General features: G+C 37.1%; 1 protein-coding gene across 8 annotated transcripts in view; it reads right to left on the bottom strand.

Moving 5' to 3' along the window:
* AHI1 (Abelson helper integration site 1) overlaps positions 1-24,718 on the bottom strand; it is a 205,840-nt gene extending 181,122 nt beyond the window's left edge. For 7 of the 8 annotated variants that reach the window (XM_068551279.1, XM_068551280.1, XM_068551281.1 and 4 more), the window contains exons 1-6: positions 24,566-24,717; positions 24,123-24,185; positions 19,358-19,425; positions 17,592-17,716; positions 5,031-5,599; positions 2,039-2,217 (exon numbers count right to left, since the gene is read on the bottom strand). In XM_068551279.1, the coding sequence (XP_068407380.1) occupies positions 2,039-2,217; positions 5,031-5,599; positions 17,592-17,716; positions 19,358-19,367 (883 nt within the window). In that variant the 5' untranslated portion in view covers positions 19,368-19,425; positions 24,123-24,185; positions 24,566-24,717. Of the gene's footprint in view, positions 1-2,038; positions 2,218-5,030; positions 5,600-17,591; positions 17,717-19,357; positions 19,426-24,122; positions 24,186-24,565 lie in introns of all 8 variants that reach the window. The other variant, XM_068551284.1, reaches the window with a different exon arrangement.
* Between the last annotated feature and the right edge of the window lie 2,394 nt (positions 24,719-27,112).

Genomic DNA, 27,112 nt, shown 5'->3' with positions numbered 1-27,112 from the left:
AAAGACCTATTATAAAGCTATAGAACTAAGACATGGTGGTGGTGTTGGTGCAAACCATCTAAGGATAGAGACTAGTGAAACTGACCCACTTACACAGTCATGTTATTTATGATAAAAGTGACACTGAAATGCAGAGGAAAAGCTCTCTTCAGTAAATGGTACTAGGTCAATTATATATTCATACGAGAAAAAAATGGGTCCGGACCACTACCACTATTAAAAATCAATACCAGATAAACTGGAAATCTAAATGTGAAAAGTGAAACAAAAAAACTTTTAGAAAATAATATACAGAGAAACATCTTCAGGACTTGGGAAAGATCTCTTAAATCACAGAAAGCACTTAACATCGAAGGGAAAAACGGATACGTTGGGCTATATAAAATTTTTAAATTCTGTTTTTCAGAAGATATCAGTAGGAGAAAAATTATAAAACCCAGAGTGAGAAGATATTTGCAATATATATATGTATTTATAACTGAGAAAAGACTGCTACCTAGTTATATAAAATATTCTTACAAATTAATTAGAAAAAGGCAGACAATTCCATTTCTTAAAAAAATACACAGAAGATGTGAACAAATTTACAATGAAGGAATCCAAGTAGTCAATTAACATGAATAAGATGCTCAACTTCACTAGTTACCATGGAAATCAAATCAAAGTCAAAAGGGAATAATCACTAAACACTCCTAAGAATGACTAAAATTTTAAAACACTGACAATATAAATATTGGTGAAGACGTAGAGTAATGGAAGCTCTCAAATACTGCTAGTATCAATTGGTAACCCAAGTTTGGAAAGGGAGAAGTACCTGTTAAAGTGAAAAATATACATACTCTATGGCATAGCAAGAATGCCAAGAACGTGCCCAAGAAAAATGTATACACATGCTCACCAAAAGATGTGACCAGAATGTTCATTATAGCTTTATTTATAATCGCTTAATACTAGAAACACCTCAAACGTCCATCAACAGAATAGGTAATTAATTGTGGTATATTCACATAACGGGTGTCTATACAGTACAAAAACAGGACTGATGATGCATAAGCTCAAGTGCATGCAACAACAGTATAAATCTCACAAAAATAATTTTGAGCAAAAAAAGCCAGATACAAAGAGCATAGTATTTATTATTCTATTTATATTAAAGCAGAAAACAGGAAAAATTGACTATGTGTTCGATGAAAAGACTCCTGTAGGATAATGAACAGGAAGGGAACTTGTGGGGGCTTCTGGGTGCTCATGATGCTCTGGCTCTTGATTTGAATGATGACTTTACAGACACGTTCAGTTTGTGAAAATTCACTAAGTAGTATACTTGTAACATGTACATTTTACTTTTTAAAAAATTAATTATGGAACTGCAAAACACCATAAATTGCATCACCCAATGAATAAGTACCATAAAGTCTAAAATTGCCTATTTTAGTCCCAATGTTTGGCCAGTTAAATGGGAACTGAAAAGAAAAAAAAAAAAAAAGAAATGTAACAAGCAGAAAAAAGGCAAGAATAAGTAAAGAAAAATAAGAAAAATGAAATGAGTAAAGAGGAAAGTAGAAAGCAAGAGGTAAAATGAAAAGTGGGCAGGAAGGAGAGAAGCTGAATTAGGAGAAATTGTGAAGATACCATGTTTGACAGAGGGATGCAGCTTTAACATCTGAAATGTTTATTGGCTGTTGACCATTTATAGCTTTCAGTGCTATAAGTCTTAATTATTTAGGGGCAATAACATAAAGAAGAAATCTTCTATGCCACAATAGCAACAACAAAGTTAATGTCATTCTAGAGGTGAATCAAGTCGTTAATTAGAGATGATTCAAGTAAGACTAACTCATCACAGAGGTCCACAGTTATAAATAAATGAATGTTATAATCTGGACAAATCCAAGAATAAGTACCAAATATTCTATATTGGATTTTTTTCAATTATATCCTTTGGAACTAGATTTTCTTTAGTTTTAAGGACCAACAGTCCTAGAATCAAGTTATTCCTACCAAGGCACACATTTTTCATTTAATTTGGATAACAAACCTGTTTTAGCCTTCTTCTTTTTTTTCAGTTTGGATTTTGCGTCATCTTGCACATTGACTTCTACATTTTGTTCCTTTGAGCTTATTTCATCATCTTGATGAGAATCTGAAGTAACTGCTCCAACTGGAGATTCCTTCTTTTGTTCACCTTCAACTGGGTCATCAGAGATGATCAATGTACTGCAAATATAATCCAAGTTCAAGCCATTGGAAATGTACCATTATTATTATTACTGTGCAGCAAAGTAAACGGTGAATAGAGGCAAAGATAATCCTAAAATCAATATTATTTCCTGCTGGGAGATACATATATTTTCTTACACACTAAAATGGTTGGCTGCCAAACTAGGTATTATGTGTACTAAGTTACGCTTGGTGATACATTATATACCCCATGAGCCACATTAAACTCATCTCTAAACTCCAGGGAAAAGTGAAATTGTATTTTATGATCGATGGATCTGTTTTTACATAGGATTGTCAAATCCTCCTCACGCTACTGCCAAGTAAATAAATAATGAACAAATTACTAAATTACTTTATTTAAAAGCAAAAAAAGTGTTCTAATTTGTTTATTCTGTTTTCAAGAGGCTTCAGATAGTCAACTTTTGATTTCTATGTAAAAATTAATTTCTTGTGTGTTCCAATGTCTGGTGTGTCACTACATTTTCAGAAGGCTATTATTAAAATTAAAATATGCATCACATGAACTACTAAATGGCAAGGGGTGGCAGCCTAGAAGCATACTGAGTTGTAAAGAGAAACCAGCCTATTAAAGTTTGTGATTTATCAAGGAAAAAAGAAATCTGCATTTAATAATCAAAAATTGACTTCCAATATATTTAGTCACATTTCAAAAAAAGAGGTTGAGAAATAAAAAGAGTAAAGAAATGTTTCAAATTAGTCATTCCAGAAAGTCATGTTATTTTATCACATCACCAAATACTATTATTTAAAGAGAACAATTACCCTTTGTATGCTGTTGTCATGTAAAGCATGGTTTTATTTAAAACTCATGAACTGATCTTACTGAGTATGACTTAACACTTCATAACAGATATGGTAGTTATGAGAAGAAATAGGATTTATGGTATACTGTAGTAAGCAGCCTTTAAGATGGTCCCCAATGATCCCAGCCTCTTGATATTCATATCTTTGTGTAATCCCCTTCCTTGATTGTGGGCTGGACCTAGCCACTTACTTCTAATAGACAGAATATAGGAACAGTAATTGGTGCTACTTCTAAGATTAGGTTCCGAAAAGACTGTGACTTTGGTCTTGCTTTTTCCCTCTCAGAGCCCTTGCTTGGGGGAAGCAAGTGGTCCTGTTTTGAGTAGCCCACGTGAAAAGGTCCGTGTGGCAAGGACCTGATGTCTCTGGTCAAAAGCCAGTCAGGACCTGAGACCTGCTAATGGCCCTATGAGTGAGGTTAGCAGTGGATCATCCAAGTCTTCCAATAGCTGCATCATTTGGCAGATCTTCCCCCAGCCAAGCCCTAAGATGACTGCAGCCCCAGCTGACATCCTGACTGCAGCCTGTGAGAGAACCTGAGTCAGAGGCACCCAGCTAAGCCATGCGCAGATTCCTGAGCCACAGAAACCGTGAGACAATATATGTCTGTTGTTTTGAGCTGTTAAATTCTGGGGTAACTTTTTAATGCAGCAACCGATAGCTAATTCATATACTAACGTGTCCCTGTTAGCAACTCTATTTGCCCTCTCTTTGCTACAACTAGTTGTCTAGCTTTTGATAAGAGGGGAATTAGTTTTAGATGAGGACATTAAGGGAAACTGACCCTGAATGCCAGAGAATAGTCAAATACAGACTGTTCCCACCTCAAGTTGTTTATCCAGATGTAGATTATGAAGAACAAATTTAATCACAGTAGTTAAAAGATTTTTTTTGTCTTGTTTTCCCCAAGGAGAGACATATAAATATGAATATACTCACAGATGCTCACATTGTATATGTAAGCATGTATGTATAAGTATTGTATATAAAAAAAGACTAAAGGAATACAAAATTGCTAATAGTGATTATCTTTGTATGGTTGGATTACTTTTGTTTTCCTCTCTGTGTCTGTGTGTTCTACAATGAGTAAATGTTATTTGTAAAATAAGAGGAAAATGTTATTTTCATATATTCAAACAGGCTATTGTAGCTCAATAAAGGGGCTACTTAGATTTCAATTATTTAATAAGCAGATGTGAACAGTTAGGGTAAAGTCTCTTAAGGCAAAACTGCCAAGGTTCTGGCTCAGCTTCTTACTGGCTCTGTGACTTAAACCCTTCAGTTTCCTCACCTGCAAAACAGGATGATAATATTACTATTCCTTATAGGGTTGTTATAAGGGAAAAAGCATGTATTCCTTGTAAAGCATTAAGCACACAGGAAGGGGCCACATAAAGTTTAGCTGTTAGCATTGTACTGGCTATGTGTCCAAAAGGAGGACTAACCATTTTCTTTGTGAAAATGTAATAGGGAAGAACCTTTTGTATTCTATTACAAGTTAATCACTAAAGGGATGTTGCCTATAAGCTTAAATTATACATAATGGCCCATCTCTGGGAGCCCTGCTTCCCAGGTAATGAGCATTAAGCTAAAATACCTTTGTTTAGCTCACAGGAAACATCCTGACCAGGCCCACCTGTGAATGACTGCAGGGAGGAAGAAATTAACACATCCCCTCTGGAAGCCGATGGAAACCAGGAAGTGTTTGACTTTACGCCCTCCCTTTTTAGTATAAAAGGAGCCTGAATTCTCATTCAGGTAAGACGGTTCTTTGGGGGCATGAGCCCACCATCTTCATCTTTGCCAGCTTTCCAGATAAAGCCGTCATTCCTTGCCCCAGCAACTCATCTCTCGATTATTGGCCTGTCGTGCGGCGAGCAGTATGATCTTAGACTCAGTAACAAAACTACAGGTATCACTCAAAAGCTGAAAATAATAGTGTGTTTTTAAGAGGACATTTTATATTTATCAATGTAACATACCTTGTTTCAGATTTAGACAGGATTGGGACTTTCTTTTTTTTCTTTTTTCTTTTTTCACTGTTCAATTTGTCATCATACAATGAAGTATCTGAAGGAAAGGAAGTCTCTGAGGGAAAGTAAGCCAACTGCTCCTTGAGTTTCTTTCGGATTTTCTTCTTAATCTCCTTTGCCATTTCTTCAGCTACTTGGAGCTGGTATACTTGCATCAGTTCTTCCTCATCTAAACTCTTTTCTCCTTCCTTGGCCTTCTCACTTTTCTCACGAGTGACACCTGGCAGTGGCTTGATCCTTGCTTTCTGGGGTGTTGCATCCGCCTTCTCAGGAGTTTCCGGCTCCACTTCTTGTGCTGTCACCTGGAGTGCTGTTTTTATAACCTTTTTATTTGCCTTTTCTTGCTTGTCGTCCTCCACATTAACATCATTATCTGGATCTTCAGTTGCTGGCTGCGGATCTCTTGGTTTGTTTTTAGTGACTCGCATGTTCTTCCCTGGGTTCTTAGTGTTAGCAGCACTTATATCGCCACTTTTAGTTTCCCTGATTTTCTGAAGGTTGCTTCTAACAGCATCAAGCTAGGAGAAGACGACACAATAACAAAGTTTCAGCTAAGCACAGTTTAGTTATGTGAAGATAAAATAATGACAAGTGTTCCACAATGTGTAATACTGGGAGGACTATTTCACTTTTTACTTGAGCACTGTGACATGACACCATTCTACGGCATCTGATGAGCGTTTTCCTATTCTCCCAGCGTTAGATTAGCAATCTTGAGAGTAACTTCAGATCAAATGAATTAACTAGTTAACAAAGGAAAAAGTACTTAATGACTTTTCAGAAGTGAATTAACTGCTCAAATCTCAAATGCTAGTTTCCTCTTTGGCAGAATGATCCATACTCTAATCTAATAGATACTTGTGAAATGCTAAAAGAGCCATGGTTAAACCATTTCATGTTTGCCAACAGAAAACACACACGGGTCATTTATCTTGCTTCGTAATTACATTCAAAAACCAAAGGTTTATAGCTCTAGGATTACTATGCAATTAGTCCAAATGTATCACTGAAAATGCTGCTAAGTATTAAATATTATCAAGTTAGATCAAATGACAGACTAAGCACACACTTGTACCTCTTTCTCCAAACAAAATTATTTAAAATGAGAGACATTTTTAATAGAAAATCAGGCTAGAAATCAAAACCAAACGTTACTAGTAATGAAATAAACATTTTGAGAAATTCCCCAAGGATTAAAAAAACAGGCAGGATTAGATCTAGTAAACTACCAGAGAAAACCACAGCACATAGGAAAAGACTTCTCCAGGGAGAAGGCTGGTTCTGGAGAAGCTGAATCAAGTAATACAAGAAGGAGGGACAAGCCTGAGGATGACCAATTGAGGAGTTGGGAGGGACAGCTCTGTCTCCCTCCTCCATTCGTGTTACATGGTGACTTTCACCCAAAGACCAAAGCAGCTGAATACAGAGATATGGCTTCATGTTTTAGGTAGGTACAACCCTCACCAACAGCAGAAGCAGACTATGTTGAAAACAACCAACAAGGCAGGAGAAAAATTCTCAAATACAAAGATGACTAACAACCAAAAACTAACAAACACTGAAGGAAAGCAGCACAATGAAGGAAAAGCCACCAAATCCAATAAAACAGAAAAATTAACAAGGAAGAAAAATAAATAGCATAAATAAAATAATTTAAAAGAAGTGGAATTAATATAATGAAGAAATTCAAAAGCATGAGATAAAAAAAAAAAACCATAGATGTTAGAATTAAAATTTTGAACGACAGAAATAAAAGCTTAAGAGATGTGTTCAAAAACAGAAAGGGCAAAACCCAAGTGCCCTTGGGTTGGAAGATGGAAGCCAATACCAAAATGAAGAATTCTCCCAGGAATGGATGAGCTTACCAGTGAAGACTGAAGTTCAATTTTCGAAAATCCTCATGTTTAAAAGTGGTTAGAAAATATCTAATATACGTGAAAAGATGGGAAAATGCTAGAAAAACTAGTAACCCATTATATATCCAATATTTTACCATCTCCAAGACTCTTCTGCTTACCTAAAAGGTATTTCCAAATTCTATCTATTCTTCAAGGATAAATTCTGAATCCATAGCCTCAAATAAATCTTTCCTAATCAAATCTAATAAAAATATTTTCTCGGGACGTCCCTGGTGACTCAGTGGTTAAGAATCTGCCTGCCAATGCAGGGGACACGGGTTCGAGCCCTGGTCCAGGAAGATCCCACATGCCGCGGAGCAGCTGAGCCTGTGCGCCACAGCTACTGAGCCTGCGCTCCACAGCCCGTGAGCCACAACTACTGAGCCCACGTGCCACGGCTGCTGAGGCCCGCGCGCCTAGAGCCCGTGCTCCATAGCGGGAGAGGCCACCGCAATGAGAAGCCCGCGCGCCGCAACGAAGAGTAGCCCCGCTCGCCGCAACTAGAGAAAGCCCACATGCAGCAATGAAGACCCAACACAGCCAAAAATAAATAAATAAATAAATAAATAAAATAAGAAACTCAAAAACAAAAAACCCCACATTGTTGTGCAACCATCCCCATCATCCATCTATAGAACTTAAAAAAAAAAATTTTCTCTCTTAAAAATAGTTTATTTTCACATGTTCTGTTTCTAGAAGCAATATATGCTTAACTTAAAACAGTAAGAAAACAAAAAATTAAAAATAGTAAAAAAAATTCAGAAATTACTTAGAAAAAGAAGACCCAAAGTTCAGTCCTGGGTTGTCTCACACAAGGAAAGTCATTACTAATCTCTTCAGAAACTTATTTTTGTTGTTTTTCTATGAACACAGTCATACCTAATAACCTTGAATTTCCATTATGTCAAAATGGGGCAAATGCAAATTTTTCTATTTTCTCGGTACCAGAAACGTAGTGGCAATCGATACAAATTGTGAGGACACTCCAATAACTGGAAAAAGATAACCAAGAATTAGAAATAGAAAAAAGAATTATGGTCTAGAAGAAAGGATTTTGAAAACAAAACCCTGGGGAAGCTAATCAGATGAGTTTCTGTTTATTTATTTACTCTCTTCCACTGATCTGTCAACCTTTGTACTAATAACATCATTTTAAATACAGTGCCCAGAGCATCTGTGGTAGCATCCCATAATTCCATTGCACTGAATTGATAGTTTCATTACTTTTTAAATTCCTGTTTTTGTGGTTTGGATTTCCTTTGTCTTGCTAACAACTTCATGAGATAGTGTTTACATTTTCGAGTAGTTTATAAATTTTAAACTTTTGTTACTGATTTCTAGTTTTGTCATACTATAATTTAAAAAGGTCTACTTCATGGTATTTCATAGTTCATGGATCATCACTGAATTCTGAAGTGTCTGAAATACGTTTGTTCATGTTCTATTATATCTTCGCCCATCCTTTTATCTTTACCTTACGTGCCTCATTTAGGTTTTTTGCTTTAGTTTGTTTTTTAAATCAGCTTTACTGAGACATAACAATAAATTATGTGAAGTACAGTAATATTCACCAGTTTTATGTGTATACTTAAATGAATTTTGGTAATGTATACAGCTGTGACACCACCACAATCATGATGTTAAACATTCATCACCCCACATGTTCTTTTACAAAGTCAACTCCTATCCCTCCATGTCCTGGCCCCGCTCAACCATTGATCTGTTTTCTATCACTGTAATTTTGTCTTGCCTGGAATTTCATATAAATGGAATCATATAGTATATAGCCTTTTGTGTCTGGTTTCCTTCACTCAGCCTAAAGTTTTGGGATTTACACATGTTGTTGCGATTACAGTAATTTATTCCCTTTCATTGCTGAGCGGTATTCCATTGTGTGGAGAGATACTACATTTTATTTCTCCATATACCAATTAATGGACATTTGAGTTATTTCCAGTTTTGCATATCATATGTCTTCCTTTCTCTTGAGTGAATACCCACTAGTGGAACTGATATACTATATGGTCAGTACACATTTAAGTTCTTAAACAACTGCCAAACTGTTTCCTGAAGTGGCTGTACCAGTTCACACTCCCAAATGTATGAGTTCTAGTTACTTAACACCCTTGTCAGCACTCCACATTGTTAATTTTCATCTTTTTGTGTTGTAACAGGTGTATAATGGTATCTCATTATTTTTTTAAATTGCATTCTCCTAAATACTAATGACACTGAGAATCTTTACACGTGCTTATTTGCTATCTGTATCTCTTCTTTGGTTAAATGTTCAAATCTTTTGCCCATTTTTGTAAGGTTGTTTCACATCACTGAGCTCTGACAGTTCCTAAAATGTCCTAAATACACTTTATCAGACAGTGTGTTGCAAATATTTTCTCTCAATTTATAACTTACCTTTTCATTTTCTTGGCAATGTTTTGAATTTTCACAAAGCCCAGTTTATCCCTTTTTTCTTTTATGGTTCATGCTTTTGTATCCTGAGAAATCTATTTATAACTCAAGGTTACCAAGGTTTTATCCTGTTTCTTCTATAAGTTATATAGTTTTAGCTCTTATGTTTTTTAGGTCGTTGATCCATTTCTATTTAATTTCTGAACATGATATGGTCAGTTTGTAATACTGTATATGTATATCTGACTGTCCCAGCACCATTTGTTGAAAAGATTGTCCTCTTCCTCATTGAGGTGCCTTGGCAATTCTGTCAACAATCAATTGACCATACACATTTGGGTCGATTTCTAGAGTCTCTTCTGATCTATGACTTACATATCCACCTTTATGACAATACCAGGTTGTCTTGGTTACTAAAGCTTTACAATGAGTTTTGAATTAGATGACAAAATTCCTTTGACTTTGTTCTTCCTTTGCAAAATTGTTTTGGCTATTCTAGGTCTGTTGTTTAAATTTTCAAATAAATTTTATAATTATATTTTCAATTCTTAAAAGTCTGCTGGCATTTTGAATTGAATCAATAGATCAACTTTCAGAGAATGGATAATAATAATCTGTCAATAATTACTTGACAATAATGATTCTTCCAATCCATGAATATGGATATCTCTTTATTTATTTGGTTTTTACTTTCAGCAGTTTGGGGATTTTCAGTATACAGGTCTCACATATTTTCTGATAAATTCTTCCTTGATTGCTACATATTTTTGTTACTACTATAAATGATATTTTAAATTTTAATTAAGTTATTCATTACTGGTATAGAAATACAATTGGTTTATACTTGGACCTTATATTCTGCTAAACTCATTTAATAGTTCTAACAGCACTTTTTAGAGAGTTTGTCAACTGCAAATGAGATTCTTTTACTTCTTCACTTATGATCTTTATGCTCTTTTTAAAAAATTGCATTAGTCAGGGTCACCTGCATAATTATGAATATGCATGGTGATGTGCTCAAGCTTAAGGTAAAAGCTTTCAGTTTTTTACTTTTAAGTACAATCTTACCTGTAGGTTTTTGTAGATACCCTTTATCAAATTGAGGAAGTTTCCTTCTATTCTTTTTGTTTAAGAGTTATCAGAATGGGTGACGAATTTTGTCATTTTTCTATTGCATTTGTTGAGATGATCATATGGTTTTATTTAATCTTATGATATGGCAAATTACACTGACTACTTTTTTCAAATGTTGTGATATATTCCTGAGATAAACCCCACTGGTCACGGCGTATTATCCTTTTTATATAATGTAAGACTGATTTCCTAACATTTTGTGGAAGATATCTGCTCTAGATTCAAAAGGGATACTGGTGTAGGTTTCCTGTAATGTCTTCATCTGGTTTTTGTTTTAGGGTACTTAATAATTGTCCCCAAAAAGAGTGGAGAAGTAGTCACTCTTTTTGCATAGTCTGAAAGAGTTTATATAGAATTAATATAATTTCTTAAATAATCTGGTAAAATTTGTCAGTGAAGCCAGCTGAGAAGACTAGCCACCTGGTTTTCTTTGTGGGCAGGTTTTTAACCACAGACACATTTTTTTAAAAGATATACAATATTCAAGTTATCTGTCTCTTTTTGAGTGAGCTTTGGTAGTTTGTGTCCTTCAAGTAATTTATGCATTTCATCTAAGCTGCTAAATTTATTGCCATGAAGTTATTTCATACTGCTCCCTTATTATCCTTTTAAGGTCTTTAACACATCTGCAGTGAACCCCTCTTATATTCCTAATATTGGTAATTTGTGCTCATTTCCTTTTTGTTCTAATCAGTCTGGTTAAAGGTTGTGCAGAAAAGGGTTAACTCAGCAGCCCTGGTTGCTCAAATCATTCAGATCCCAAAACAGGCCTGTTTTCAGGACCAGCCCGTGGCCGGCTCCTGGGAACTGAGCTCTGAGCCCTTGGAATGTTGTGCTTGATAAAGGTGAATGAATACATAAATCATCTAAAGGATATTATTAATAGCTAGAGAATCTAGAATATTTTCCACCCTTTAAAATTAATTTAACACAAACATTTTCACAAGCTGTCATTCATAAAAGAAGTTATCGCCTCTATGAAATACCAGTTATTAGGATAAAATGACATAGGGGAAAATAAAGGAATGAAATCAAGGTGATATAAAACTGACAATGATAATGAACAGAACATGATTTAAATTTCCCCCTTTAAAAGGCAAAAATTCAGATGCATCTTCAAAATTAATAATAGCTACAGTTTGAGTGTTTATTCTCTACTTAGCAATTTATATTTACAGTAAGTCCCCTACGTAAGAACGAGTTCCGTTCTGAGAGCATGTTCATAAGTCCAATTTGTCTGTAAGTCCAACAAAGTTAGCCTAGGTACCCAACTAACACAATCGGCTATATACCACCACTGCTTTTACGCTTACTTCCAGACATCCTGGGCTTGAAATAAAGATACTGTACTACTGTACCCTATACAGTACTGTAAAGTACACAAAAGCACAACCACTTGTAGAGGATGCACACACGTGACAATGAATGCCAGACATGTGAATTAACTAATGTGACTGGACATGAACGCACGTTCGCATCTTTGAAAGTTTGCAACTTGAAGGTTCGTATGTCGGGGACTTACTGTATTTGTTCTACCTATTACTGCTGAGTATCAAACCGCTCCAGACTTAGTGGTATAAAATAATAAATCATTCATTATGCTCTGAACCCAATATACTCTCCTTATTCATCATGCCTCTCATCTTTAGTTCCTGATGCTTTGATTCCATAATCCATCACCTCATTCATCACTCACCATTATCATGTAATTTCCATCCATCACACCTGTCTGGAAAAACTCCAGGTACTGTTCAAATTAAGTGACTTTCATCTCTATAACTATAACCAGGCTGTTGAATACTGCTGGAAGAACCACTTCAAAACTTGGCACTATTATAAACATTTAGTCTACAAATTCAACTGAGACCACAAAGCTATGGATAATTCTTCTATGCTGCATAATCTGTTCATATGCACTCTTCTGTCGCTATTTCAAACTTTCTTCACTCACCTCTGATGTCCAGTGCTGTCACTTCTTGACTCACTTTCACAGATTAAAGCTATTAAAAGGGAAGCTGCTTGGTAGCAACTTTCTGCTACCAAGTCTGCAAATTTTCATGCACCCCGAATGACCTTTTTCTTTTCCTTCTCATTATAAAGAGGTGGGTTGAATTATGGTTTTCTCCAGATATATAAACCATAATTTGAAAAGATAAATGCACCCCAATGTTCATCGCAGCACTATTTACAATAGCCAGGACATGGAAGCAACCTAAATGTCCATCAACAGAGGAATGGATAAAGATGTGATACATATATACAATGGAATATTACTCAGCCATAAAAACGAATGAAATAATGCCATTTGCAGCAACGTGGATAGACCTAGAGATTGTCACAGTGAGTGAAGTAAGTCAGACAGAGAAAGACAAATATCATGATATTGCTTATATGTGGAATGTAAAAAAAGGCTACAAATGAATGTATCTACAAAACAGAAATAGAATTACAGATGTAGAAAATAAACTTATGGTTACCAGAGGGTAAGGGGAAGGGGGAAGGATAAATTGGAAGATTGGGACTGACATATACACACTACTATATATAAAACAGATAACTAATAAGGACCAACTGTACAGCACAGGGAACTATAATGGCCTATAGTAATGGCCTATATGGGAAAAGAATCTAAAAACGAGTGGATATATGTATATGTATAACAGATTCACTTTGCTGTACACCTGAAACTAACACAACATTGTAAATCAACTATACCCTAATAAAAATAAAAAAAAAAAAATAAAGAGGTGGGTCTTCTTGTGTTCTAGAAAACTTTCCTCTCCCGTATCATCAATTTCTCCATTATCTTCCCGCTATCAGCGTTTAAATACCTGAATGCAATCAATATCATCTTCACAATATCCCTTTTTACAGTCAAACTTCCTGAAAAGGTTGTCTATACTTGTTGTACTGTTTCACCTTTCTATGAACCTTATATTAAAAAGCTTTGTTCTCTACCCTGCTAATAAACTTTCGAATACTTATTTGGTAAGCAAAAATACCATCTCTGGTTTCCAATCTGAATAGCTTTTAAAATGTTTCTATATTTTATTAGTCAATGTTATCTTCTCTTGTAATTAGTTTTATTTTTCATGCCTTTTGCTCACTTAGAGATTTAGTATCTTACTATTTATGGCATTTATTTGTGGCATTTCTTTACATGTTAACAATAGGAATGGAACTTACTCATAAGGTTGCTCTCAAGATTGATAGGGTAATAACTATAAAACACTGAAAAGGTCCTTCTAATACCAGAATATAGGTGTTCAATAAATGTTAACAATTATTATATATTACTGGCTATATAAAAGAGTATTAGATCTGTGGCTATTAAAAAAAAATCACGTATTTTCCTCAGCGAATTGGCTTTTAGGTGCATTTGTTTCTGACTCAAAAAAGTATCTTCTACATCAGATTTATTCATTCAACAAATATTTAGTGAGTCTTCTGTGTGCAGACAGAGAATATTCTCACTACTTGGGATGTCTCTCATTCCTTTTAAGACCAGAGTATCTTTCTACACTGGAAAACTGAACCAGCTCATTTCTGTTTTCTTATTTAAGTATTTGTCTACTAATTTAGCTTTTTACATTTACCTTTTTAAGATGTCTGAAGTGTAGTTTAGTGTGAGATAAAATGAGACTGTAATTGACCTTTTCCCCCAGAAGCTAAAGCGACTCTATCAATACTAGTTCTTGTGTCATAGCTTCTTGAAACACCTGGCATAAGAAACTTCTACATATTTAACTGGTTTCAAGGCTCAACCAGATATATATATATTTTCAGATCATAAATTCTCTATTCTTAAATCCTTCATTTTGATTCACGTCTCTGGAAATGGTACTACACATTCAACTACTCCATCTTCAATAGTTTTCTTGTGTTTTTCAGGGAGGGAACACTAGCAGCAATTCTTTGCTAATTCACACGCTCACTGTTGCCCTCACAAATGACTGACAATCTAGGCAAGTAGATTCCCTGGAACACAATTTGCCCCTAAATATTGTAGAGATATTGCTCCATTGTCTTTGGCCTTAGTGGTTTTTGAGAGAAGCCTGAAATGCACTAGATGTTTCTGCTTCTGTTTAGATGTTCGCAAAATTTATCTTTTTCTTGATTAAAGTTTTCAGATATAGTTCTCATCTCATAAAATTTACCTGAAATGCAAGATGGAGTCATCTCTTCCTAGATGTTTTTTTAACCTCAGGACGGCTTCCTCCTCGTGCTCTTTTTACTGTTTCTGCTCCACTAGTGCTGTCTGGGAACACTTACTTGTAGGTCACGCATTTCTATACGTCCTTGTTATTTCTTATAGCTTTCATTTTAGTTTCAGCCATTTCTTCTCATGAACAATGCTTCATATTTGTCTGCCACATTACTAATTAAATTTTTCCATGGTGTCAATTCTATTACTTAGGGCTGAGATATAGTTTTAAGGAAGCAAGGAAGAGAGAACGTGGAGACCGTGGTTTTAAATCCTTATTCTACAATTCTTACATGATATCAAAAAATATGGCACAAAATTCATATATGCAGGTTATCCCTGAACAGAAGGACTGCAGGTTGTTTTGATTTTACTCCAGTGTGAGAACGTCTTTGAAATCTAATGGGTGAAAATTAGCTCATCCATTCTGGTTATTGCTGCTTCACTGTCTTTGACTATTTTACCACTCAGTAGAGAAAAAGGGTTAACATGTAGAAAACTGATAGTAATACAAATGTTTCCTGTCCATAGCTATGTAAATGATTTCTATTAATACAGTGCAACTGAATTTTTGTCTGGTAGATAAATCTCTGTAAATTAAATCCATCTGAACTGGTTATAACATCTTACTGATTCCCTTATTAATTAATGATTTAAATAAAATCTCTGTTATGTGTTAAAATATATATATACAAAATAACTCCTACTTATTCTATTTCTGGCTATACAGCCCTGGCAAAGATGGTAAGTCATTTTCTGTTCAGATGTTCATAGAATTTCTCATATGCAAAGTAAGAGCTCCAATATCTATTTTCATGATTAACATAAAAATCAGAAATAATATTTGTAAAACTCTTATCAGAGTGCCTGATAGTTGAAAAACAGTAACATGAACCTGACATTATTACAAATTTTATTATGGCTTTCTCTTTGCCTAATTTTCTTATTTCAGCCTGCTTCCTTTTCAGTGTCAGCCTGTTCTGCACATGGGAGTCCTTGTTCTTGTTCTGAAGAGATCCCATCACTTCATGCCTTATTAAAAGGGGTCTTATTGGGTTGTGGTTAAGACAGTGGATTCTGCAGTTAGACTGTCAGAGTTTGAATCCTGGTTCTACCACTAACTATGCCACTAACTTTGGGTAAGTTATTCAACCTCTCTGTGATCTAGTTTCCCCATCTATAAATGGAAATAAAACTTCATAATTTTATTGCTTGTATTAAAAATGAGTGAATATACATAAAATGTTTAGAAGAGTGCTTGAAAGATAGAGAGCACCGTTATCTAGTAAATAAAAGCAGGTATTCCTCCTCTGTTTGCTAAAGTAAATCATTTCAAAAATAGTTTGTTTTCCAGGAATAATCCTCTTCCATTGAGCTGAAAAATCTCTTCCTAAATATTTTTTTTAAGAATACTTATCTCTGAATTAAGAGAGACCTTGAATGGCCTGGTGTGTGCCAAAAGAGGCTGAGTAGATTACATTTAATCACCTCCCACTTGTGTGTCCCCAACATCTAAACTGGACCTTGGATAAATGGACATATCTTCTGCCCATTTTCTAGTTATCCATTTAATTTAGCGTTCCTGGCCTAAGCTGCACCTTGTTCATGCACACAAAGCCCAGTTCTGACAGTGAGAGAATGTATGAGTTTCTACTTTGACTGAGTCTATACAAATATTCTGCAGACAGTTGTGTGCAGGGTTCTTTCTGCTTTTGCCAAATGTACACCACCTTACTCAAGGAGAGGGCATATCCCAGTAAGCAATGCTCCATCGTCCATATGCCACTCTTCCCTACCATGCTGCACACTGGTACACCAGAAGTGGCATATTCTATATTAGAGCAGCATCCACTATGGGAGACCTAATCTGATCCATTCTGTCAGCAGTTCTTAATTAGTATGCAGTAGTACACTGGTATACTATGAACCCCTCACATGTGTGCAGCTGCATTCTAGCCAATGCTATAACTTTTTTTTTTTTTTTGCCTCACTTGAGAATATAACTATTACACTGATGGCTGCCAGACAATATTAAAATGAACAGGTCTCATGACAAAATACAGACTAAGGTAAAATATGCTACAAGTAAAATGAAGGATGCATATAACTCGTACAACTCCTGCCAAAGAAATGTATGTATTCTTTGTATCAATTACCAGGACATGCATGTACCAATTACCAGAACATGCATGAAGTTATTTATTTGTGTGGAGATTATGGTCAAAGAGGTAAAAGGTGCAATGGAAACAGCGAGATAGGTTTGAAGAGTGAATAGTGCATTAACTGGGATACCATTACAGACTCTATAATACCTTGGGAATCAGGTTGTAGTTAATTGCTGATTTGTTTAGTATTGCTTTGAGTTCTGTATTTTCAATCCCTTCAAGGGTGCTACCAAAAATTCTATCATTTGAAAGTATACCTCAAGTACAAAAGGATAATTATTTCTTTAAGGTACCACTGATTTCTCCTGGCTCTGCTGGGTAGAATCAGATGAAGAAGTCTAAATAAAGATAAGCCATTAAATATCCGAAGTAAAATATTATTTCCTAAGTTCTTCACAATTCTGGGTTAAAAATCTTGGTTTTCTTCAAGAATGTGTAATATGGCTAGTTTTGCATTTCCCTGTTATCCCTAATCACTTTAACCAGTTGGTCTGTTGTTCTTGTAGGACAGCACTCAAGAACTCGATACTCAAAGAGTGAAGAGTGAGGCTGATTCTAATGCAAGCTTTATTTTACCACGTTATTGACCACAACACAGATTTACTGTTTTTAATTTCCAAAGTTTCTTGGAGTTTTCATATGAAAGTCATAATTTTATGCAGATATACAAGTCACCATTACCAAATGATCAGTTACTCACTGAGATTTTTTCTCCAGATTTGCCAATTTTTTTCTTCAGTTTTTTTCTTTCACGTATTAGATCATTGTGGGTCTTAAGCAATTCCTCAAAGCGAACTTTGGTCTTCACCTTTGCTTCACTCTCAACTACAAATGATAATGATTCATGTCATTTTCTATGCAACTCTATTATCATATGTATCATGTTAAAAAATAAAAAACCCACAGCCTTGTAAATACCTGCATGAGTTAAAAGGATTAGTCCTTCTTTCTTAAAAACTTTTCTTTTGGCTTTGGTGATAACACACTCACCTATATCCGTCTTACCTTTTGGGCTACTCCCTCTAAAAGTTTCCTTTGCTAAGTTAACTCTTTACTTATGATGCACAGTAGCACCTACGACTATTACGTGGCCTTAAACAAGTCATTTGACATCTCTAAACTTCATTTTCCTTATGTGTAAAATCAGAATAATCCTATGTCAAAGATCATTTTTTCATGAAAAATGACTAACGCTTGCCTGGCCAACAATCAGCCTTCAACAAATATTAAAAGCTGAAAGTTGTTTTCCCCTTTAAAACATAAATCAGGTCATGCTAGTACCTTGCTTAAGACCCTGTAAGTTTCCCAGTTCACTTAGGACAAAATAAAGCAAGTCCTTCACGTGCCCTACATGGTTCTTACTTCCTGGTCTGTCTACATCTACAGCTTCAATTAAAACAAATATCCCTATAGGGAGGATGGGAGGGAGGCTCAAGAGGGAGGGGATATGGGGACATATGTATGCATATGGCTGATTCACTTTGGTGTACAACAGAAACTAACACAGTATTATGAAGCAATTATACTCCAATAAAGATCTATTTTAAAAAACCCAAAAAACAAATATCCCCTTAGATCCCTACATTCTAGCCAGACATCCTTGTTTTTCGCTCTTCTGCCAGAACAAGCAATTTCCCATGTGAAGCTGCTTCCACCTGGTACAAACTGCCTCTAACGCCTCACAGCTGGCTGGTGTTAAGATATCTGTTTAAATGTTGCCTCTAAAGCGGAACATCTCCTGACAACCTCATCTAAATTTCTGTTTCTCACAAGACAGACTGTTCTTTTCCTTCACAGCACTTAACCCAACTTGAATTTGTGTAATTATTTGTATATCTATATACATAAATATACTGTGTCTCTCCCACTATATGAGGTAGTTCATAACTACATCCCTAGCTACTATCGTGGGGTCTAGCACAGAGTAAGTACTCAATAAACATGTTTCAAATAAATAAATGCTGAATGAATGAATGCCCAAGAGCAGGTATTGGCAAACTACTACCTGCAGGCCAGTCACCTGTTTTAATAAATAAAGTTTTATTGAAACACAGCCATGCCCATTCTGTTAAGAACTGTTATGGCTGCTTTTGTGCCTCAATGGAAAAGCTGAGGAGTTGTAGCAGAGACCAAACCTAAAATATTTACTAGCTTGCCTTTTAGGAAAAAGTCTGCCAAAGTCTACTCTAAAGTGAAAAACCCATTTTGACAATAAAAAATAAAAACTAACCGTATGTTATCATTTACCTTGCCCAGCTGAGTCCCAAATTGCCAGCCAATGAATACATATTAACCTTAATCACCAACATTACATAGATAGCTAAATATCAAACTATGAAATATCTCTAAATGTAATTTTTGGTTGATGACACCTACTTCATTCCTTAATTGAAGAATCCCTTAAAATAATCCAAACTTTAAAATAAATAATCTGTACTGCATATATAAATTTCATAGAAATCTTACCAGTGGGCATATCTCAGCTTCATGGAGAGCACTGAGTTATAGCGTAAAGCACTGATTCAATCAGGATCCTATTAAAACAAAGAGGATTTATTTGTAATATGGAATTTCCAAATAAAAATTATAAAATACTCTTCACGCAAGATTATGTGATTGTCTACTACCTCATCAGGTTTATACCAATAAAACTAAGTTCTCTTATTCCAACCTTATGTAAATGACTTAAATACATCTGAATCAGTTTAGAGACTTAAAGTAAAGCAAACTGGATCATAATTGAGTAAAATATTTATATATTTGAAACAAAAAATGTTTGAAAGGCAATAAACATCTAACAGTATATTAACACACCTTTTAAAGTATTTTAAGTAAAAAAAATGAACACTTCTATGTACTTTTGAGAAACCAAACTCCCTATCAGGATTGACTTTCCCAAGCACATACACTATTCCACTAGTGAAGTATGCTTCTGGGTAGCACATTCACAGATAATGAATTTAAATATTTCTGTACCTGCCACTGAAAATGCTACAACAGAGAAGGTTAAGCACAAGCATTCATTCCATCTTCTCAAATAAATACCTGGGTGTGTATCATTGTGTATCAAAACCATGGATAAACTCAGTATATGTATTCCTAAATTTCCAGTTTTTGTAAAAGATGAGGGTGTGTGTCCAAAACAGACATTAATTCTCACATTAGAACACAATATGCATACATTTTTAAGAATAAAACTGAAGACTGTTAAAAAAAAAAAAAATTGATTTGACTCAACAATTATCAGTTAAGGTTCCAGATCCCTAGGGATCCACATTCGTGTTCCTTTAGTATTAGGGGTACTTTGGACAGAAAAGTCTGATAAGAACTGCTAAAAAGAAAATAATTATACAAATACACTAATTATGTGAGTTAACTTCTGTAACAACTATCCGGTATACAGACAAAACAGACATCATTAAATACACAGAGTAAAACCTCCTATTCTTTATTGATAGGAAACAGCATTAACTCTTTCTAGAAGATAAAAGATCTAATAAGCCTGATCATCTTTCCAATCTACCCCAAATTAGAAAAGAGAGGCTGCAAAGCCAACTGCATCAGTAATTGAAACCTGACAGCACATAAGTAGAAAAAAAAAATAAAGCAAATAAGGATTTAATATTTATAGTATTCCATGGTGATTCAATATATAGGAAAATAGCTGAACTATATTATGACTGAGTCATCAAGAAAAGGTTTACTTATATTCTTTTGTTTTATCTTGAGCAGAAAATGTATGACATTTTAGACAGATTAAATAAAAACTACTGAAGAGATAGAACAAAGAGTCAAGGATGATTCTCATGTTTTTCAAAAGGAAATAATTAGACCAGTAGTATCATTAATTGGAATATAGTGCAGTATAGCACAAGTGTAGTGAAGTAGTTTAAAACACAAGTCCTGGAATTACTGTAATCTCCCACGGTTACTCGTATGGGCTGGGCAATGTTTCCTCATCCGTAAAATCAGTCTAACAGTGACTATTCAAAGGGTTGTTGTAAGAGTTAAATGATTAAAAGGTTAAAACAGTGCCTTAGAACAAGCATCAATAACATTAGCTACAATTATAATAGATACTTCTTATGGGGACGCTCAGTGAGCTTTAGCGGGGCATGTTGAGCTGGATATCAGACGGGTATTAAGCAGCTATAAGCATTGGCTCTATTGTCAGATTCCTGGATTCAAATCTCAGTTCTACCTGTCAGTAGATCAATCTCAATTTCCTACTCTTTCAAAAGAGAATGATAATAGTAAATCACTTACAGGGTTTTTGTAAAGATGAAATAAGAATATGCAGGTAAAACACTAGGCACAATGCCTAGAGCATGGCAAGCTCTTCAAAAATGATAGCTATTATTACTGTATACACATATACAGTGTGTGTGTTTGTGTGTGTGTGTCTGTGTATGGAGATTCATATATATAATATATATATATATATATATATATATATATATATATATATATAATCAGTTTATGTTTGGTAGGTGATAGAATATAGTAATCCAGCAAGGAGATAAGAGTCTGAAGATTTGGGCATCACTTATTTATATTTGTGATGGTTGCAGGAAAAAAAAGGGCCAAACACAGAATTCTGGGAGCCCACAAAATAAACGAAAAAGACATCAGGGAGATAGATGAAAAACCGGGAGAAGTAACCAAAGGAAAAAGAGTTTCAAGAAAGAAGTGGTCTACACTGTGTGGTACCAAGAGTTCTTGCAAGATTTGAAGAGTGTCCACTGGATCTGCAGTCAGGAAGTCATGTGTGCAAAGCTTTTTGTGGAGGGACAGAAACCTGGCAGCCACAGGTGGAGGAATGAATGGAAGGTAAGACCTGTAGAAGAAACATGTAGATAATTCTTTCTACAATTCTGCTTCCAACTGTCTCCCTCCACCCTGCACAGGCAGTGACATGAGGCAGTAGCTTTGAGGTACAAAAAGACTATGGAAGGATTTTGCTGTTTGTTTTAAGACTGTTTCCATGTCCCCATCACACTACCCTTAAAAAATAAACCACCAGAGGAATTTTCTAAAATACAAATGTGATGGAATCATTTCTTTGTTTAGAACTCTTCAGTAGCTCCCAATACTGGAAAACATGAGGTCCCATTGGGGTCCAAAGCTACTAGTGAAATGATCCCTTGCCTTTCTCCACCTCCCCTTCTCTAGCCACACTTCCACACTGTGGGCTCCAGCCCTGTGAAACCACTTGCAGGCCCTCAAATGTGCCAAACTCTTTCTTGCCTTTGTACCATTACACATACACCCTTCTCTCCTGAAAAATGCCCTTCCTCTCTGGTCTCTCTAACTCCTAACTATCCTTTGACACTAAATGCAAATAGTATTGAGACAGGCTAAGACCTGGGACCTGGGTCCCTTTACTGGAGTGTCTGCTCCTGGACAAACAAACTATAAGGGACTAAAAACAACTGTGCATGCATGCACAGTTGGGGCAAAATCATGAACAGTAAGATACAAAAGGGCCAAAACCCAACTTCTGAGGTGCTGGGAACAAAAGCAGCAGCATACTGTGCAGGCTCCTTGCACACAGCACCACCAAGGGGGTGGGCAGAACACCTAAGCCACCCCTTGGCCCAGCCCACAAATCTGGCCCCAACCTCTCCCCATTTAAGGAACCAGCTCTGCCCCACACCCCGACCCACCACCCCGTTTCCCGTTCTCACTCCCTCATGAAACAACAGAAGTCCCAATAAAGCCTCGCCTAAACTTCTTGTCTGGCCTCGTATCAATTTCTATTGATTAAAGAGTCCAAGGACCCAGGTCAGTATCAGTATCTTCTATAGGGAGCTCGCTAACTTTGAGGGGTTAGAGACAGTCTCCATAAATAAACAAGATTCTGAAGATGGTTTTAAAAACTTTTGGTATTTGAATTTCTTTCTAATGTATATTTTTAAAATTTCCCAGAGTCCTCATAACAAGCAATCTTCTTCCTGAAAGCCCAAGTAGTAACAGCAATCGTTAAATATGTCTCCTCTGTGCTCCCACAGTGCCTTGATCTTCATACCTCCTACCTAGGCCCTGAATTTTCACTCTGGTAAAATCTTCTGTGACCGCCCCCCACCAAACTGCTAGCTTGTGGAGGGCTAGGCCTGTGCTCTCTTCATCTATGTATCCCATTTTAAAAGGGGGGGGGGCAGTAATAATGGTTCTAGGGTCAAAATGAGTCAGGCTTAAGCTTTCTTTCTTTTTTTTTTTTTTTTGCCTGGGAAATTAAAATGGCACCTACTTTATTGTAAGGAGAAAAGGAAATACTGAAAAGCAAAGTTATCAGCACAGTGGCTGGCCCATTACTTTATGTCCATTATTATAGTATTAAAAATAAACAATTATGCGATAGACAAAACATATTAAATAAATTATGTATTTACATTATTTACTACTATTTAGTAGTCTAATGTACAATCCAATTAGTAAACACTAATATTAAATTTAATGATAAACATAGCAAATACATTACGGAAATGATCATCTCTAAATGGTAATGTGTACTATAGCAAATATATTATAGAATGACTAATATTTGATAAGTAAGATCATCAGCAAAAATTAAGGTCAAACTTAAAATGACATCTGTGAACCTCATACATGTCATTATATTTAAAAGCTTCTCCCTCACAAACCCTTTTACAGGACCTGCTAAGAGGTACAAAATAGGGAAATTAACTGCATTATATTTCATCTCATTTTATGTTTTCTCTAAATGCTTGATTATCAGCCAATAAATGACTAAAGATCAAGGGAAGAAAAAGCAGAGGCTTGGATGATTCGCTCCTTAACCGAATTTTACAGCACGGGATAAAAGGAAACAAACAAAACCCGTATACATAATTCAACTAATAAATCAGAATAGTCTCCATAAATATATAAGATTCTAAATACGATTAAAAAAACTTCTGGTATTTGAACTTCTTTCAAATATATATATTTTTAACTTCTCAGAGTGCTCATAATAAGCAATCTTCTTCCGGAACGCCCAAGAAGTAACAGCAATCGTAAACGCAACAGGTGGAAAAACTGTTAGCATCCTTTTCTCAAAAGAAGGAGAAGCCATATGTTCACTCAGTAGATGTTTTCACAGTAATGCGGAAATGTAGCACAGCCATTTGGCAGGGAAACCTAAATAGTAAACGCTTTCTTCTATTTGTATACATATCGAAACGACCCTGCTAATGTAACTATACTCTTAGAAACGTAACACATCGATCACCTTTTCTCAGATGTAATTAAGAAGGTATTTCACGGGTTCAAGATTCAGCACCAGGTTGACACCCTAAAAGGAAATAAACGTATGTACTTAGTGCGCATCTGATTTAAACGCTGTTAAACCAGAATCGGGAATAGGAAAGGCAAAGATTGCATTCACTCTTTCAGGACACCACGCTCAGCGTTCCGGAAAAAAGGAGCCCAGGAAAGGGAGATGAAAAGTAAGTACGAAGAGGTAACTCTCAGAAACCCCATCCCTCCACTCTGCCGCGCTGGGCGGGTCAGACTGCAGTGGTGCAGGGCAGCCCCCGCCTGGCCTTCCCGGCCCGCCGCCCCCGCGCCTTAGGACCCGAGCAGCCCTCCACGCCACTGTCCCCGGAGAGGGCCAGGGCAGGCCGAGCGCCCGAGCCCGGGCTCCTGCCACCAGCAGGCCTGCAGGGTACTCACGGAGAAGAGGGCGCAGACCTGCCCACAGAGGGTCCCGCCGGAGCTGACGCCGGGACCGTGCGGGGTGGGGCTGAGAGCTAGGCGGCCGCGCTACCACCCCAGCCGCCAGCCAACCGGGCTCTGAGCACCCTCTGGGTGCCGCAGTGCGGGCAGCGCGCCGCCAGCTGACGTCAGCGCCTGCCTACGCCGCCGTCCCCATGACAACCGATGCGGCGCCGACTCACCGCCTGGACCTAGGCCGGGCCTCGGCGCCCCTCCGCGGCCCCGCCCCCTCCCACGGCCCCGCCCCCGCGCCACCTAAGCCTGGGCCCCGAGGCGCTGCAGTGCGGCGTCTGCGGAGCGGAGGCCGCGTGCGCCCGCGCGCCTGCGCGCCCGCGCGCCCGCGGGCCCTCAGGCTGCGGCCGGGCACGCGCTCAGGGGCCGAGCGTCGGACTCCTCGCGCTCGCGCGGGAAGCTCCAGGCCGCCGCCCTCCAAGGAGAAAGAATACGCTCCCTCTTGAGCGGGAAGGGACCATGGAAATGCTCAGGTGCTTCTCGGAGCCTGCTCATGTCCCCACTGTCGCCCCGAAGAAGCGCTCTGCTCCTCAGAACTATAGCCAGCGCTGGGAAAAACGGGAGGTGGCAAAGCGAGATGGAGGCTGTGATGGAACCCGCCAAGGCTAGGAACTATGAATGAGGCAAAGAAACACTCTCGTCACACCCCAGGCGATCGCGCCCACGAAATGAAACCTCCTTTTAAGCGTGGAGAATGCAGAGTCGTACTACAGACCAAATCTTAAGGAAAAAATTATCCACGATTCATGTGGTGCTGAGTTATCTCACTATGTGTTTAAAGCAGAACAGCAACCGCCCAAAAGTCATGTTTTGCTACACCCAGTGCCCCCTCCCACGTTCTGATTTTTGCCACAGCGCCATCTTTAGCTCTGAGTCACCAGGGATGGAAAAATACTAGTCAAGTCACTCCCGGACTCTTGAATTTTCTGCAGTTGTAGTCACACACTAAAACCTGTTGCTTCGTTTGTACGGTAAGAGCATTATGCATATTTCTTTGGAGGCCTGCTTTTCCATTCCTATTAGCATCACCACACGCTACAAAGCAAATCTCATTTGTTTCTCCAAATCCTCTGAGAAATTTCTCAAGTCAGTGAGAAATACTACCAATCCAATGGATGTTCATCTTTCCACTTAAAATCTAATTCTCTTTCTGGATCTCTGTCTTGGTTTTATCCTCCCAGTGTTCTAGTTAAATGCCTGTAGACCAACCTAAATGCCTCTTAACATCAAATTAGGTCCATTCTACCTTTTTAACACCCCCCAGGGTATAGTCTGTCCATCTTAACTCTACTGTCTCCTGCCAAGTTTCATCACTTCTCACAGGGATTATTGTGAGATGGCCTCTTTACCAGTCTCTTGACTCCAGTTTTGATCACTGAATTCCATTCTGCACACTGCTACCAGAATGACCTCACTAAAAATGTAAATCTGGTAATACCACTCTCCTGAAAATTATTCAAAGATAATCTGTAGGAGAAAGTCGAGTTACTTTGCCTAGGATACAAGACACTCCATCTCCCTGGCTAGTTTCATCTCTCATTGCATTGTTTCAATTTTATGCTTTAGCAATATTAAATTACGTTTACCATGCAAAACAATCCATACCCTTTCATGCCCCAGTTCTTGCATATTGTCCCCTCTCCCTGAAGAATCCTTCCTTGTAAACTCCTACTTCTCCATGTCTCAGCCCAAATGTTGTCCAACCTTTGAATCTCAACCAGGTTGACTGATTTCACCAAACATTCCTGCTATATATCTTGTTATGCTTTGGATACTGATTCTGTAAGTTATATTTTAATTGTTCGCATTATACCTTAACTTTCCAAGCCCCAGTATCTACCACAGTACATATCAAGTAGTTGGTACTTCATAAACATTTGTTGAATGGATAATAGATGACATATATTGGCTTTGCATTGTAGGTGTTTTATGTACTTTTCATCTGTCCTCACAACTGTGACGTAAGGACCCACTTTACAAAGAGAGGTTATAACTCTAGCTGCTCGTTATTAGGCATTTTAATAACACATTCCCCAGTCTATCAGACTGGCTCAGATGTACACCTGCTATCATCTCTTGCCTGGACCTTACAATAGCTTACAGAGGTATGCGTGTATATGTGTGTGGGGGAGGTGTGTGGTCAGGGAATGTTTCATAGCAGAAGTGACATTTAAGTAAAGACCTAAACAATGTGTAGAGTTGTCCAGGCTGGGAAGGGTTTCTGGGTAGAAAAAAATGGAGTCTAATCCTCACTAAAAGTAAGCTTGGCATAATCCAAGAACCAGCATGGCTTACTGAAATGTTGAGAATGAGACTGGGGGCTTTTGGAGGAAGTAAGACAAGAGAGATAAGCAAGTTATGAAGAGACCCAGACAATATATTGTGAGGTCAATGGGGTACCATTGAAGGGTTTTAACCATGGAGTAAATGGTCAACTTTTCATTTCAGTCAGATAACTCTGACTGTAGTGTAGAAACATGGATGGGAAGAAAG

Source organism: Eschrichtius robustus, chromosome 9, assembly GCF_028021215.1.
Source record: "Eschrichtius robustus isolate mEscRob2 chromosome 9, mEscRob2.pri, whole genome shotgun sequence".
In the NCBI taxonomy this organism is placed as follows: Eukaryota; Metazoa; Chordata; class Mammalia; order Artiodactyla; family Eschrichtiidae; genus Eschrichtius; species Eschrichtius robustus.
This window is presented reverse-complemented; position numbering and strand designations above follow the sequence as displayed.